The sequence below is a fragment of the Lathamus discolor genome, chromosome 3, assembly GCF_037157495.1.
Source record: "Lathamus discolor isolate bLatDis1 chromosome 3, bLatDis1.hap1, whole genome shotgun sequence".
Taxonomy (NCBI): domain Eukaryota; kingdom Metazoa; phylum Chordata; class Aves; order Psittaciformes; family Psittacidae; genus Lathamus; species Lathamus discolor.
In genome coordinates, this window is record NC_088886.1 from 11,329,605 (window position 1) to 11,346,871 (window position 17,267).

General features: G+C 42.2%; 1 protein-coding gene across 5 annotated transcripts in view; it reads right to left on the bottom strand.

Annotated features, from left to right (window-relative positions):
• Positions 1 to 17,076, bottom strand: part of MAST2 (microtubule associated serine/threonine kinase 2) — a 203,796-nt gene extending 186,720 nt beyond the window's left edge. For 4 of the 5 annotated variants that reach the window (XM_065673452.1, XM_065673451.1, XM_065673454.1 and 1 more), the window contains exon 1: positions 16,816 to 17,075. In XM_065673452.1, coding sequence (XP_065529524.1) covers positions 16,816 to 16,989 — 174 coding nt within the window. In that variant the 5' untranslated portion in view covers positions 16,990 to 17,075. Of the gene's footprint in view, positions 1 to 16,815 lie in introns of all 5 variants that reach the window. The other variant, XM_065673460.1, reaches the window with a different exon arrangement.
• Between the last annotated feature and the right edge of the window lie 191 nt (positions 17,077 to 17,267).

Genomic DNA, 17,267 nt, shown 5'->3' on the forward strand with positions numbered 1-17,267 from the left:
TTGCCTTAACTTGCTAGCCTGGACATGACATATTGAGAGAAGAGGGCCAGCAGTTTACGAGGAAGCTGAGGTGAGCCCAAATATGACCAAAATTGTAGGCTGAATAAGAACTTGCAACTAAGACACTTCTTAATTTTATCTGCTTAACTCATGCACTTGCCAGCAGCATCCTGAAAAATGCCAGAGACAGCAGAATCAAGGAAAATTACATTAAATCAACAAAGCCTCTTACATGCTAATATATTGGCTTACTAGATCAACAAGAAAGAAAAAAGCTGTACAGAATATATTACATTATACAATGGTGTCAGTATTTTAAAGACAGAAAAGAGTTCTACAAGATTTGTCTCTTGAATATATTTACTTGAAGAATTTTGCAAAAAATACCAACATTCCCACAAAGGTAAATATATAAACTTAAGTAAATGCCAATATTAAGTTTTTAATATTACTGGAAAGCTAAGCAGTATGGCACAGTGATGGCTTCAATAGTCACAATGCAACATGCACACATTTAACATTCTGAATACCTACAGCTTCCTCTATACATTCATCTGCAGTTGATTATGCAGATGACGAATTCTAAATTTAAATCCTTCTATGTATACTTTTTAAAATACAAAATAATCCCACAGTTAAAAGCAAGCAAACAAACTGTGAGGGTGGTGAGGCACTGAAATGGGTTGCCCAGAGAAGTGGTAAATGCCCCATCCCTGACAGTGTTCAAGGCCAGGCTGGACAGGGCCTTGGGCGACGTGCTCTAGTGTACCTATGGCAGGGGTTGGAACTGGATGATCTTAAGGTCCTTTCAACCCAAACCATTCTGTGATTCTATGAAACAAGCAAACAAGAATGATTCCCGAAAGACATAAGATCAGGAGCCTACTCTATGAGATTCACTCTCCTTATCTTGTTCTTCCAATACAAAGATCTTTTTTCTTGTTAACTCTTCAGGAAACAACTCCAAGGCATGTTTGATTAGAACTAATGAATCTGAAGATTTAATGTTGTTTCAAGTTGTTCACTTCGTTGCCAAGTGCTCCCAGCTGCAGGAACACATTAAAAAGCTTTTTGAAAAGAAAAAGTAAATATTTGCAACTATGTACATTATTACCCCTTCCTGAGGACCATTGAAATGTAAAAGCATTTATTCCTAATGGAACTGCATCTAGAAGACAAAGTAATTTGTGATTAAATTATATCAGTTTGAATGTTTTTGGTCCTTATATGAAAATACAAATAACACCACAATGGTTTAAACAAGCAAAGTATTTGATCCTACTTCAGGATCCCCCTACTAAGAGACAAAAGGGTAGTGTTACTCTTGAATTCAGCCTGTAAATGCCAAAAGCCAAAGAAAGAGCAATAGAGCCTCTACTAAAGTCTGTATCGAACTTTACAGGAGCTGAAAGAAGACACTATCAATGTATCAAGACTCAAAACCCTACAACATGCTCATTAGTTACACTGAAAACAAAACCAGTCTGTACAAAGACACTGTACATTAAAGGCCACATCACTCCTTTGCCATTGGTATTCCAGCATGACTATTTCAAACATAAGAATGTTGTACAGAGCAAAGAAACAAACTCCTGGCCAGGTTAAAAAAAATTAACAAATCTGTAATTCATCACCTGTACATTAGAATCCTTGTCTGCTGTAAGGATTAAAAGAATTATGACCCAAAAGGATGTGATTTGTAATTAATTTTGCTGTTGTAAGACACCAATAACAACTTCTCTTTGAATATTTTCTTCCATGAAACTCAACAGATACACCAAGCCTGTGATGTGTCCCAACACTACTTAGCTTTACTGCAAGTTCTCTTTGCATCCTATGCAATTCAAACGCCATTTATCTTCTATAGTCTTATTAGATCTTAAGAATGGATGTTTAGGTTTACTAAAGACCATAATCCACAGTACCAACATAGCCAAAACTTCTCATTTGCCAGTTTCTTACAGATTTATTCAGATACTTATTACGCAAAAAACCCTGAATTTAACACCTTTCATTATAATTAAGCTGTAAGAAAGATGAGAATGGGAACTGCTTAAAGAATTAGGCAAGCAGCAGAAACACAGCTGTATCTTAAGCTGTGCAAGCAAAGAGACCCAAGATTTCATACTGGCTATAAAAGGAGGAAAATTACCAGAACATTCTGCAGGGTACCTTGATTCCTTGCAACACTGATACTAGGGGTTTTTTATTTGAATGAGTGAGCTTTCAGATCTCCAACTGTATTTTTGTTCACATGACAAACATCGTCTCACTGTCTCATCCACAGGGAAAGAGCAAACTATAAAATACCTACTTATACCTGTGTAAATTCCGGGTTTAAGTCTATAAACAAAGTCAAAATCAAGTAATTTTCACTGGAAATGTAAACTCCCTCTGTTTTTCTAGGGAGACGGATGCACAAGACCTAGTGACAGGTTAGCTGAAAGTTCATACAATTTACAAACAGCTGCTTCATAGCAATAGGACCTGGAAGAGAGTTTCACCTAATTTCCTATATTACACACAGGAACCTCTGGGTCACATTTCAAGAACTGAGAAGTTATCTGTGTTTGTTGATTCTCAATCCTATAAAGAGTTTTCTACATTTAATGCACAAATCAAATACATTTAAACCCAAATGACTAGCTGAAAATACAAAGTCTGGCAAGTGAATAATAATACATTGTACTAGATGTGCATGCTGTAGACAAGTGATTTATTTTACTAATAGTGCAGCCTTCTCAAATTTTAAAAACACACTTGCCAAAGAAAAATGTTAAGACCCATTAAGTTTGAAGTAGTCTCAAATAAAAATCTCTGCTGGTGCAGTATGAAATGTGGCCCTTAAAAAACTGTCCAAGACTAAGGGAGGTAGGTAGAGACAAATGCATGCCCAACTGCTCCAAAGCTTACTTCAAATGAAGCTGTCCACAGATTAAAGAAGGTAACTCATGAACTGAACTTTGCTGGAGAACCACTCAGGTTAGTTAAAACGGCCTTTCTAATCAACGACTAATTGCAGATGTGTAATACAATTTTAAGACTTGATCCTAATTTATCAACAGTGCACATTGCCCAGAAAGAGAAGTACGAAACCAGAAAACACTACAGGAATCATTTTTACCACACTACTTTTTTGACCAGGATACTTCTATGTACCGTAGTTATGTCCTGAATAGTAGTAATAGTGGAATCATCTGCAGATGGACAAATCAAAATTAACAAGGCACAGTGCTCTGCTAAGAGTTAGAGCACTATTTCATAGAGTCACAGAATGGTTTGGGTTTGAAAGGACCTTAAGATCATCCAGTTCCAACCCCCCTGCCATGGGCTGGGACACCTCACACTATACCATGTCACCCCAAGGCTCTGTCCAACCTGGGCCTTGAACACTGCCAGGATGAAGAAAGACCAAGATACATTCTAATCTGGTGTTATCATCACTGAGGAAGATTACTATTTGCAGTAGGAGAAAGAAGGGGGAAATAAAATCAAATACTTTCTTTTTGTTTGTTTTGTTCCAAGCCTTTGACATCAATACTTTTGTCTCCATAAGCCATCTGGAGTCTTCTCACTTCCTACCACAAATGAGATACGCACATCAATGCACAGCAAAAATAAGAAGCGCTTATGGGAAGTTTTCCCGAGAACAAATTTTCTCCCAAACTCAACAGCAGATCTGCACATACGGAATGAGGAAAAAATATCATTTGATTATAAGACTGTAAATAAAACTACCAATGCTTTAGACCTAAAGGGAATGAAGTTAACCTTTAGAAACACAAAAGCGCTTAATCCTTAGCTTTTTTTGACAGAAATCACACAAAATGGCAGCCAGAAATAAACTAATTCACATTTCTTATTGATGTCTGCACAAAGAAATGAAGTATCTCTGGCACAAAAGCTTCTCCTCATCAAGCACTGTAATACAGTTTCATCCCAAAGAAACAACAGCCAAAATTGTTTCAAGGACAAGGCATGTATTTCTTCCCTTATGCTTAAGAATAAAAACAATGCCCAACTGTTAGGTTTATGAACAGCACCAGGCTTCAAGCTCAAACGAAAGACTACAGTCAGCAGGCCCTCCTGCTAAACTGACACAGCAATGCTGTGAACAGATTCTCCTCTGCACTAAAAGCAGAGATCAATGCAAAGGGCAAGGAACATACAAGCAACTAAGTGAACGCATAATTTCACATTCAGGGTCATGTATTTTTGCAATCTTTACACCACACAGGTCCAATTTAAGTCATTTAATAAAACAGAAAGATGTATTTGCTACTAATATGCCACTGCATCCATCTATGCCTAAATGCTTAAACATCTCAACTGTATTAACTTTACAACCCATTTGTAACTTTGCTTCTAAAACAGTGACTATAATTTACTTATTTATACTTTATGATCTTCTCATGCTGCCTGGAACACCTAATATCAGTCCTGCCCACTTTATTTCCTTTTAAAGGTCTTTTCTAGAGCTCCATATTAAAAATTGATTTGCATGATGTTTTTAAATGCACTAAATATTAGTGCGATTTTAGCAACTAGTAAACCTGTTTTAATTATTAAGCATTCAGTTTTTGAGAGGACATTTCCTTGCTCTGGGACCTTACAATGGATTCTTTAAAATAAAACTGGGGTCCCACTCCATTTCAAATGAAACAAAGCATAATCATAACAGCAGCTGCTCCTACCCCTCAGCTAGTCCTCAGTACATAGAGGGCATGCAACTACCAGGAGATTAACAGAACAAACAACAAGAAAACAAAGCGAAACCGTAAATAATTTCACTGCCTATCAGTGCCTTTTTTTCCCTAAGTAGTTTCAGAAATCTCTATTACATACTCTTTTCCAGCTTTGCCTTTCCAAGAGTTCAACACTTTGCTTGCACCAGTGAGGTTGGATTCTTCAGGTCTTGTAGAAGCCCTGAAAGTCACTCAAGGATGACGGTAACTACACAGTTGTGCTGGTTTTTGTCCTTGCTTTGTAATGACCAACAGGGAGTGCGAAGAAACACAATGGGATGACTATAAGCTGTATGCTTTTCCATGCAGAAAGAAGTAAACCCCAAATTTAATACCTGGAAACCAATGTGCACAGGGAGACAGCCTTCTGGAAACATGAAACCATGCTTACACAACTTATAGAGCAGAACTCAGGTGTGTTTATGCCCTCCTCCTGCATGTGTATGACTTCCAGTGTCATGAAAAGAGCCTAAGCAGCAGTAGTAAGTTCCAGTTATTATACACAGTACCAGGAAGGCATATTAGAAAACTACTTTTTCTTTTTTATTAATCATTCTTACTGAGCTCAAAGCACGACAGCTGTGTATTTGAAGGATAAAAGAACAACATGCTCAAGTATCAATTAATCACTCTGACAAGTACTACACTTCATAAAAATCTTCAAGCTTCCTGAAATGCAGCTACATTTTCACAAGTTTTCATCCCACAGACAGCACTGAATTCCCCTCGCTCCTTAGTGCACATACTTTTTGCATCTAGTTTTTGTTTGCCTGGATTAAGACAAGCCATCAAAGTGTCTCAAGTTTGGGTCCAACCACACACATAATTTGGTCTTTAGTAAAACAGCTTCCTGTACACTGCAGGCCAGCATTTGTTTCCCATTGTCACCATTCTGTACTTTCTCTTCTATCATGAAAAACAAACTGCTCTGCGAACTCCACCATCAAATCCAATAGGGAAAAATCAACAGGAATGGCAGGACCTACAAATATTTTCTTTTAACCTTGATGTGGCGGCAGCTAACCTATGGAAGTGATAAATGCACAGTGTATATTGAGCTAATTTCCTTGAAACAGTTCACAGTCACTGCAAAAAGTTCTGACTGGCAGAATTTAGCCTCGTATAAGCAACCATTTTAAGTATTACTGGAAATCTATCTTTAATGAATTGTGGAACATTTAAACAATGTGCACACAATGGAAGCAGCACTCCACAAGTGCACTGAATTCAGCTTACTGTAACTATTAATATCATTTTTATTATTAGCAGAATTAGCTGAGATGCCAAACAAGAGTTGCAGAAATGCCAGCATCACACAGTAAAAAATTATCCAAGTGTCATTCAATTAAGTAACTTATTTGGGCTTTGTCCTAATGAAAGTGTTTATGGTGGATTACTTGTCACACTGCAGTAAAATATATTAGAGAAAATCTTCATCTATAGACAGATCACAAAGATACGTGTGGACTGAAACTGAATCAGAAAATACACTTCAAAGATTCTTGAACTCCCCCTAGTCCAGCCCTTGCAGTGCTGTCTGCTTCTGGAAATTTAAACAGGTCCACTGAATGTTTTAAAGCACTGTTCTGCTTCTACATTCATGAAAATCCAGATCAACTAAAAGGTTTTAGGAAGTATTTTATTGTTATTTACTATAACAAAAAGTAACAATATTTACAACATAGTTCTAATACCAAAGGCATGATTTTTGCTGGAAAGAAGCAGACTATCATCCTATTTTGCATGTAAATAATGGACCTCCATTAATGCTGGAGCAATTCCAAAGACCAAAAAACTGACGAGCTACACAGATTTTTTTATTATTGCTGTGTTTTCAGTCCTGAATCCTCTTCCCTCACTGCACTGTAGTCAGTATTTGTAACAGAGCATTTGACAATGATTTCTGACAGATTACTAGTTTTAGGGTTCATGGACCCAGGCTGGAAGTTAGACAATACGATACCACAAAAAACACAGCTTAGAGGAAGAGCAAGTACGAAAAACTTTAAAGCAGGTTTTAAAAATAATGACAGAGCTACTTCGCTACAAAGCAAACAAGGCCTTCAGATCTTTCTACTAGAGTGAGATATCACAAAGCATCAGCTTCCTACAGCCAAAAGTGGTGTCTATCAAGACATCAAACGCGTGCATTTTCCTCACTTGAAACAGACTTTTCTACTTCCTTGCAAAAAGGCAGAAGTTTTTGCTAGTGACCATGCACTCAGCTTCTTCCTCCAAAGAGCAGCATTTTCACCAGGCTTCAAATAGTACTACATCATTACAAAAAGACACTAACCACAGCACGTCATTATTTGATATGGAAATAAAATTGTTAAGACTCTACATGACCTGTCCATTTAGCAACTGAGATTCTGGAGGAACAAGATCTTCTTCATGGATGATAAAGCGTTTTGGTTTAGTCTCACTTCTGGTTTTCACCACTTCCTTAGCTTCAGCTACTCAGGTTCCATGAATAAGAATTAAATAAGAGGAAACAAAAGACCTGTTATTTTAAATAAATGCTTATCATTGTATCTATGATAATCCACTGCATTTCTTACAAGCATCAAAGTTATGTTAGCTTAAGGAGCACAAACAGCAACCCAGGCAATAAAAATAACCTATCAGATAAAAATAAAGAATTACTTTTTCTAGAGACTGTAAGAACAGTCTCTAGAATGGCAGGACAACATTCACATTCTTTGTGCTGCAAGAAGGCAGATGAGTTTGCTCTAGAAGTCAGTCAACTTCTAGGTGCAAGGTCAGTAACACATACCCATTCTTCCAACACAATCCACTGACACAACTTGGTTTCCCAAAGCACACAGTCAGGAATGGATCCAAAGTCCATCTGAGTGTTTTGTAGATACCTAATCCTAGCCTTGGACAGCACCCCACTGTTATCCTCAAGTGCTCTGTAACAAACACTAAGTAGCGACAGCTTTTCACTTCAAGCTAGTAACTGATTATGATTATAAAGACATGTAGTCCCACACCAAATCCAGCCACTTCTGACAGAAGACTTCTCCTGGCTCCTTCACTTTTATACTCCTTCTGGACAAATGACACAGTGCATTGCTAAACTCAGATGCAATTCATCTGCAATGTGAAAACCTATATGCACCCACGGGTGCTGAGGGAGCTGGCGGAGGTCATTGCTAGGCCACTTTCCATCATTTTTGGTAAGTCGTGGGAAATGGGCGAGGTGCCTGAGGATTGGCGGATGGCAAAGGTCACACCAATCTATAAGAAGGGCAAGAAGGAGGACCCGGGTAATTATAGACCGGTCAGCCTTACCTCCATCCCTGGAAAGATGATGGAACAACTTATTCTTGACTCCATCACTAGGCATATCAAGGATGAGGGGGTCATTAAGAACAGCCAACATGGTTTTATGAGGGGGAAGTCATGTTTGACCAACCTTATAACCTTCTATGAGGAAGTGACTAGGTGGAGGGATGATGGTAATGCGGTAGATGTGGTTTTTCTTGATTTCAGTAGGGCATTTGATACTGTCTCTCACAGCATCCTCATAGATAAGCTAAGGAAGTGTGGGCTTGACGATCAAGTAGTGAGGTGGATCGAGAACTGGTTGAAAGGAAGAAGGCAGAGAGTTGTGGTCAATGGCGCAGAATCTAGCTGGAGGTCTGTGACTAGTGGAGTCCCTCAGGGGTCGGTGCTGGGACCGGCGCTGTTTAATATTTTCATCAATGACCTGGATGAGGGAACTGAGTGCACCCTCAGCAAGTTCGCTGATGACACAAAACTGGGAGGAGTGGCTGACACACCAGAGGACTGTGCTGCCATTCAGCGAGACCTGGACAGGCTGGAGAGCTGGGCGGGGAGAAACTTGATGAAATTCAACAAGGGCAAGTGTAGAGTCTTGCATCTGGGGAAGAACAACCCCATGTACCAGTACAGGTTGGGGGGTGACCTGCTGGAAAGTAGCGAAGGGGAAAGGGACCTGGGGGTCCTGGTGGATAGGAGGATGACCATGAGCCAGCAATGTGCTCTTGTGGCCAAGAAGGCAAATGGCATCTTAGGGTGCATTAGAAAGGGTGTGGTTAGTAGGTCAAGAGAGGTTCTCCTCCCCCTCTACTCAGCCTTGGTGAGGCCGCATCTGGAATATTGCGTCCAGTTCTGGGCCCCTCTGTTCAAGAAGGACAGGGAATTGCTTGAAGGAGTCCAGCGCAGAGCCACAAAGATGATTAAGGGCGTGAAACACCTCCCTTATGAGGAGAGGCTGAGGGAGCTGGGTCTCTTTAGCTTGGAGGAGGCTGAGGGGTGACTGCATCAGTGTTTATAAATATGTAAAGGGTGGGTGTCAGGATGATGGAGCTAGGCTTTTTTCAGTGATATCCAGTGATAGGACAAGGGGCAATGGGTGTAAACTGGAGCATAGGAAGTTCCACATTAACATCAGGAAGAACTTCTTTACTGTAAGAGTGACAGAGCACTGGAACAGGTTGCCCAGGGGGGTTGTGGAGTCTCCTACATTGGAGATACTCAAGGCCCGCCTGGACAAGTTCCTGTGTGATGTACTGTAGGTTACCCTGCTCTTGCAGGGGGATTGGACTAGATGATCTTTTGAGGTCCCTTCCAACCCTTGGGATTCTGTGATTCTGTATGTTCATAATCCCTCAACTGCCTGCTTAGCTATAATAATGGGCACAATATGAAATTAATGTGGCCAGTACACAATATTTGCTCTTACTCTTCACTTGGGACAGGAAATGGACATTTCAAAAGGCAAGCTGAATCATCTGAACTGCTGATGCAATGCCTATCTATAAATGATTTACACAAATGGATTTAAACAAATTAGGTGTGTCCACTAATACACAAGTTTGAGGGAAGCGATGCTTTTATATCAGGCCAGAGAAGTGCTATACGCCCTTTGGTGCTATTTTCCTATTACTTAACAAGCCCACAGCAGAACTGGTCACTTTACGTGCCTTTTGTCTGCTTCTAGATGAATCTCAGTGGCTTGATTCTGCTATTATCTAACAAGCACATTGCAGAATTGCTCACTTTATTTCCCTTTCCCTGCATTTAGATGACCCTCTTCTTTAGTCACTTCCTCCTCACGCTAAATATTAGTAGGAACAAGGAATTCAGAACAACACATTGCCAGCAGCTCCCATTGCTGCCTGACCAAAATACAGCAAGGCAAAACTACGGCTAATGAAGAAGTCAAGCAGGAGTAGCTCTGGCATCAACACGAATCAGTTTATGAAAGGCAACAAGACATACCTACAAGACACTGAGAGTTTTGTTCTTTCTGGTTTCTATTCTTGCCTCCTCAGGAAAAGCACAGAGGGGAAAACAGAGAGAATCCTGCATGTCATAGGTAACAGCTTCTCCTTCCACAGCTATGCTCTGGCTTCTTCACTACCTTTGTGTCTCCACAAAGAAGGGGATAAACTTAAGAAATTAAACTGAGAATGAGAAAGAATGACTCTGGCTCAGGATGTTAGAAGTTAGACAGCCTAGAACTTGGCAACTTGTATTAAAAAGACACAATTAAAAGAAAAACCACACACTTACTTGTTGTGCTCTCCCTATAATGAGAAAAAGAGCTAAACAGCAACAAAGAAAGGGAAATGGGAAAAGAAAGACTGAGGTCTACAAACAGCAGCTGAGCTTTTAATGATAAGTCACAGCCACAGCTTGCAACTGAAGTCTCTACCAACGTGCTCCTTTCTTTAGCTCCCTTGATGAAACAGGCACAGCTCAGAATTCCCTCAAATCTGCCCTAAACAGCAAAATACCCCAAAACAGGCAGCTAGAAGTATTTATGTAAACAGATGGATACAGATCTTCTAGAATTCAGCAGAACTCCATCCCTCCTTTTATAGGAAGGGGCAACGATACTCACAGAACATATTTGGCTATGTTTAATCTGTATTTGCTTTTACAGAACCTGCAATGTGAATATTAAAAACTACACTTTACTGCAAACACAATCTGCATTGCTAGTGATATATCCACCTGATTCTGATAATTTGCATGAATGTTGGAAATCAGCTTCCATCTTCTTCAGATTAAGTTTCATCCCAGCTTGTAAATTTTGAAGTGAAGGGAGAAGAAACAGCTTCGAGTATTGCGAGCTGTTAAGCATAGGGTGCATGGATGGGGAAGCAGAAAAGGAGCTGCAACAGAGCTTTGATCAGCAGCCTGGGAGACACAAGTGTAAAGAAAGCTCAGAAGCAAAGTGCCAACTGAGCTCAAAAAGCCCGCTGCTTCACCTTTCATAAGCGAAGACTCATAATAGAAATATCTAAAGAACACCAAACTGCCATGCAGTCTAAGTACAGGATTCATCACAATAGAGGTACTGCGTTTAATAGTACTGGGGGCACCTAAAGGGAAAAGGAAAAAAGAGAAAACACTTATATTTGAAGCACAGAAGTTCTGATTAGGCAAAAAAAGACCTCCTCAATTTCCAGGCTTGCCACGCAGCAAAGAAAGCATGGGAACAGCTTCTTTGCAGCTGTGAAGGCAAAATAAATCTGACCAGCACTTTGGGCTTTGGCCAGTTTCTCTCTGCTGGTCACTGACTGCTCTCCAAAGAAGTGAGCAGGGTGACAAATCAGTGGAAAAGATTCTTTGCCATTCCTTTAAAAAAAATAGAAATCAAAATATAAAGACAACATGAAAGTGAAGATAAGCTTCCTAACCCGTCCTTTCTAAGTTATAGACTTGGACCAATTTGCACAATGTCCTGAACATCGGGAGTAGAAATATCCACATAGGCATAATGTTACAAAACCTTCTCTCATCTGACACACCCAGCTGTGGTAATGCAAGCCCGAAACTGGAAAAGGGCAAGTATCAAACAGTAGTGAGAAGTAACCTTGCCTCTGATCACACTACTACAGGCTGGTGCCACAATATTACCTATTTCTGGTACACACAGTTCAAGAACAACAGGGGGGAAGCACAAAGCCCTAGGAGCAAAAGAACCCAGTGTCTTCTGTTTCAACTGAAGCTAGATTTCACATTTTGCATACTTGCACATGGAAAAGATATCAGATAGTAGAGAATTTTACTGCCTGTGCTAGCATAGGCATATTCCACAGCTGAAAGTTGGACATTAGACAAAACAAGCTTTGAAATAAGATGTGGTTTAGTTTCCTAACTGCAGGAGTAATTAAACATTGGCAGAGCTTTCCAGAAGAGGTGACAGACACACCATGATCTAAGGCTAAGATAAGATCAATTTCTAAGAGAGATGTTTTAATCTTTCAGGAAAGCTCCGCAGCCTGCAAACGTGGGGAAATCACACTGGATGATCACAGCAATCCATTTGGCTTTGGGACATACAGATCTGCAAAGTTTCAAAGACACCCACAGAGAAAGGAACACTTCTGCTACTCTCAGAAAGTCTGTGTAGCACTACAGTTCCAAATGACTGCAATAGTTAAATCATAGTCATAGAATGGTTTTGGTTGGAAGGGACCTTAAAGCTCATCCAGTTCCAGCCCCCCCTGCCATGGGCAGGGGCACCTTCCATTAAACCAGCTTGCTCCAAGCCCCCTGTGTCCAACCTGGCCTTGAACACTGCCAGGGATGGGGCAGCCACAGCTTCCCTGGACAACCTGCGCCAGGGCCTCACCTCTCTCACAGTATGGAACTTCCTCCTAATGTCTAACGATATTCTATGACTTGATTGTCAACCACTCACTTTGTTCAAAGCACAGGAAATACTTGCTATTCAATGCAGAAATGACAGAACGTGCTGTCTAGGAAACACACAAGATCTTCAGGTACATCACAATTTACAGCTGGAGATAGCCTACTGCACTGCCTGCCCTATAGAAAGGACTCCCCAGCAGAAAACAGAACTGGACTTAAAGATGGTTCTTGTCTTTCTGTATATTACATATGGAGTTTGTCTGTTGGCATCAGCTGAACATTTCCTATACAACAAACATACAAGCAGCAGGGGAGCCTCCGGGCTTAGCAATATTTCAGCTGAACTCTTGGTCAGCAGCAGCCAAGTTCAACTTCATCCAAGACAAAGGGTCCATCTAACCCAAAATCCCACCTCTACAACCTGCAGTCCTTCTTCCAGCTGCATGAACTGCTTGTTCAGATTCTGCTGTGGCTTCTTCTTCATTCTACTGTTGCTCCCTTCATCTGTTTATCATCCCACAGCATCAGAAAGCCAGAAATTTTCTCCTGGTCCTGGCCATCGAGGGAAGGATGTAGCACTTCCCTCCTAGCAAGAGGAGGGAAGTTTGACAGAAGTGAGAGTAAAATGCTGACAAGCATGGAGTCTGCTATCTACCCTCTACATACCAACATGGTCTTGTACATTTCCATCATAACCCCACCTTAAGTTATAGCTTCTAGACACTGAAGAATCCTTTCTATGAGAACTCTGACCTTTGACTTTGGGGAAAAGGCCAATAAAGGCACCACTGACAAATACTGGCTATGATCCATGTGAGAGCTTTCACAATAAATATTACAGTGTCTCAAGCTAATTACATAAGTATGATATGGAAACGACCTAATGCTTAGAATGCGCCTTTGGATGAGGGCGGCTGTCATTCATAAGCAACAATAGCTTTCGCCTCAACTTTCCGTTTTTTTTCTTCAATGCAGTCAGCAAACACACGATGATTAAGCTGACACTACGAAAATCCAAGTGGGCTGTGTTTGACAAAGGTGCCCTCGCTCAATGAAACTGAACTGTCACAGGATAAGAAGGACAATTCATCTAAGAGTTAATGACTGATTAACACAGAAAATAAGAACTTGGAACAATTGGCCTTTTTCCCAGAAAAGAAGGATCAGCAGTGGAGTCCCACAAGGATCTGTTCTGGGATCAGCACCTCCACCATTTTAAAGGGAAATCTGGCAAAGCAGCTTCACACTTAGATGACAGTTTGCTGACAATGCTTGAAGTTATTCAAGGTTGCAAAACTGATGGCCAAAGATCTGAAAATGACCTTAATAATACTGTTTAAGTGGGCTGTAAAACAGCAGATAAGATTAACTGCAGATAAATGCAAAGTGATGAATAGTGTAAATATATATATATACATATATATATATTAAAAAAAGAAAATCTAAATTTATACACACAAAGACAAATCCTGAACTAGCTATTACCACTTAAAACAGAGATTATGGAGTTACAGTAGTTCCAGAGGTGCCAACTCAGTGCTTAAAGATGATCAAGAAAAAGCAGGCAGAAGCTTAAATAATAAAACCTAATAAGCTGTATAAGTTTACAGGGTGTCAGACGCTGAAATGCTGTAGCCAGTCCTGGTTTATTGCTCCCCAGCCCTGTTCCTCCAATTCTTGCATCACTGTCACCAATCAAGAACACACCTGCAAAAGCTGCAAAGAAAACAGCGAGAACAATGAAAAGGATCCAGTCACTTCTGTCTAAAACACCTCTGGAAAAGTCACAAGCCAGGGATGGCAAATAAAAGAAAATTATCAACCCGTAAGCCACACAGCATAACATGGGGTTTCCTTCTCATTGCCATCACCAATACAAGCATTAACAAACAAGTCATGAAACAAGCAGGTAGAAAGTTTAAAAACAAACAAGAAGTGTTTTTTCCACACAAAATGTGTTTAAGCCACAGGATGTTGTGGATGCTACAAACCTACATGGCTTCAAGTACTGATTGGACAAATTCACACAAGAAAAACCCACTGGGGGCATTAAAAACAAATTTCACCTCTAGATCCGGAAACCTGTGAGCCACAAATTACTGGAGGCCAGGAGAGGTATTTCCTCAATATACACTGTGCTCTTCTCCAACAGCATCTGCTTTTGGCAGCTCAGAGGCAGGATACTGGGCTAGAGGGATCTCTAATGTGACCAAGTGCAGTCATTTTTATGTTCTTACGTTGGTCATAAAAAACTGAAAACATTAATCATACGTACATCAGAACTGTAAGCACAGCATGTTAAAGGACCGGATTTTCAGAGGCCTAAAGGTCACTACAGTGATTAACTACTACAGTCACTGTTTGACAAGTACTTTTTCCAACATTAGAGTAGCTTAGTCTCCCCCAGCCACAAACTCATGTAAATGTATGGCAAACAAACTGTGAAATCTGAATTTAATTCAGAACGGTTCCCTGCAGCTGTGCACACTGTTACACTGGCACAGCTGAGGGCATTCTATGGGCTTGGAAACACCAAAGCTACTTAAATCAGAAGTGGCCCCAAAGGAAATATTTACCAAGCTACAAGCTGCATCAGTGGAAATGGAGTATCACACTGCCTTCTGCATCTCCAGAGGCCCTTTCCGCCACATCCACACTACCAACCCCTGGTGTTTAAAGAAGTAACGGAATATTGATCTTAGAAGACAGAAACGCTGTGAGTAGAGGGGTTGTCCTCTGGAGTTAAGGGACATCAAAGCTTTCTTCAGCTGCAAAACTCCTTGAAGACTCCATTGCACTCAGTACCTGACAGCACACAAGGATCTGTTCCTGCAAGTCATACCAGGCTTTAGTCAGAGCACCCAAGCTAAAACCAGGCTGGCAGAAACCACCATTAAAAGCCTCGTGCAGCTGAAAAACTGACATTTCTCAATTTGAAGCCCTTCCTGATTTGTAATATTAACGTTGTGTTGGCGAAGCTTCCCGAGCTCAAAGGCATGTAGCATGTTCCGTAGCCACGATCCGTAGAAAGTTCAGTTCACAACTACCAAGAATGAAAAAGCTCTACTAATTTCCATGTCTTAAGGTCCTTTCCAACCCTAACTACTCTATGATCCTATGTCAATATCATATAGAGTATGTCAGCACCCTGCTACTGTGTTTGATACCTCTGCCAAACACTACCTTAATGGACCGCTGGGAAGAAACTAAGTCTTTTTGATTACTTTTTTTCCTGAATAAGGTTATCAGTGTTCTTTAATTGTTTCAGGAAGTGATGAGCACCCAAAGCAGCAGCTGGCTTAAGAAGGCACTAGAGAATAAAACAGAAAATTAAAAAATAGAGCTCTCTTCTTCCAGGACCCAGTGTGAGAAATCTGTATTCAAGAGATATCCACTGGTCACAGCTAAGACACAAGTCTCCTATAATTGAAGGCAATGTAATGCAGCTTTTCTAGAAAAAACTAGGGAATCATAAAAAGAGCAAGCCTGTGCATCTGCAACCATGACGGGAACTTAAAGACACCTTTGTGATACGAAACATCAAAGAACCTAGTTTTTCACCACCATGCTCCTAAAAATGGCAAAACAAAGCAATGAATTACTGCACCCTGGGAGTCTTCATACTTACGATACTTACTTTTCTTCAGAAAAAGAAAGCATTAGTTATCATCTACATTTTTAAACTGCTGAATCTCATTCCACATTTTTCTCTCTTGTAAAACCAGAAATATCAAAACACGCTGAAACAGAAGTTTAATATCCCTTGGGTCTCTCATCCCTGTAACCCTGAGCAGCAACCAGAAGATCTTTTCTTTGTGGGGGTGAGAGGCATTAGTGTGGGCATACTGAACCTACACACTCTCACTTTGAACAATCCCAAGCGTTTTCAAGTATCTGCAGAGGTCTGTTTCCTAAATAAAACATTTATTAAATGTTTTATTAAAAATGCTGGGAAATGTATGATAACTAACATCACTCCCAGGAGTGACCTACAGAAGGTTACTAGCGAGAGGGATTCTGTAATTATTAACACTGCCAAGCGTGTATCACAAACTAGACTTCACTGCATTCGCTTCTCCATGTGCATTCATGCCGCAGCCCTCACCCAACGCCACGCCGGCGGCACAATGCCCCACCACGGCCGCTCCATCTGTGACCACCAGACCCCTGTTCTCCTGGGGGGCACATCTACCTGAGGAAGCGCGTGTACCGCGAGCGGATGCTCGTGTACCTCAGCAGGCTCCGCCGCACGCGGCGCAGCCCCCGCCGCCGGAGCGCCGGCGCTGCGGCAGCCACAGCCCGGCCGGGCGCGGAGGGTGGCACCTCGGGGCGCCCCCGCCCGCCGCGGCCCGGCCACGCGGGGCGCGCGTCTCCATGCCAACAGCCGCCACCGGCCAGCCACCCCCCCCCCCGGCCCCTGCCCCGGCTTTACCCTCTCCAGCGCCCCCGCGGCCCGGCCGTCCTCCGGCTCCTTCCTGCCGCCGCCCCCCAGCAGGGTGGCTCTCCGCTCAGCCGCGCTGGTGGACACCGCCCGAGCGGGTTCTCTCCGCGGTGGTGGCGGCGGCGGCGGCGCCGCTTTGTCCCCCCGGGAGCGGCCCTTCCTCATCGCGGTGGCTTCTCCTCAGCGGCGGTGCTGGCGGTGGCGGCTGCGGCACGACTCGGGCCCCCGCGCCGCGGCGCCGGCCATGGCCGGCGGGACTCAGGGAGAGCCGGGGCGGCGCCGCCGCCGCCGCCACCTGCGCGGGGGGCGGGGGGACATGCCCGCGCGCCGCCGGCCCCGCCGCCCGCCTGTCAGGGGAGCGCGGGCGCAGCGGCCGCCGCGGCACCGCCCCCCGCACACACACACACACAGAGCGCAGCCCGCCCGCCAGCCGGTATCGCGAG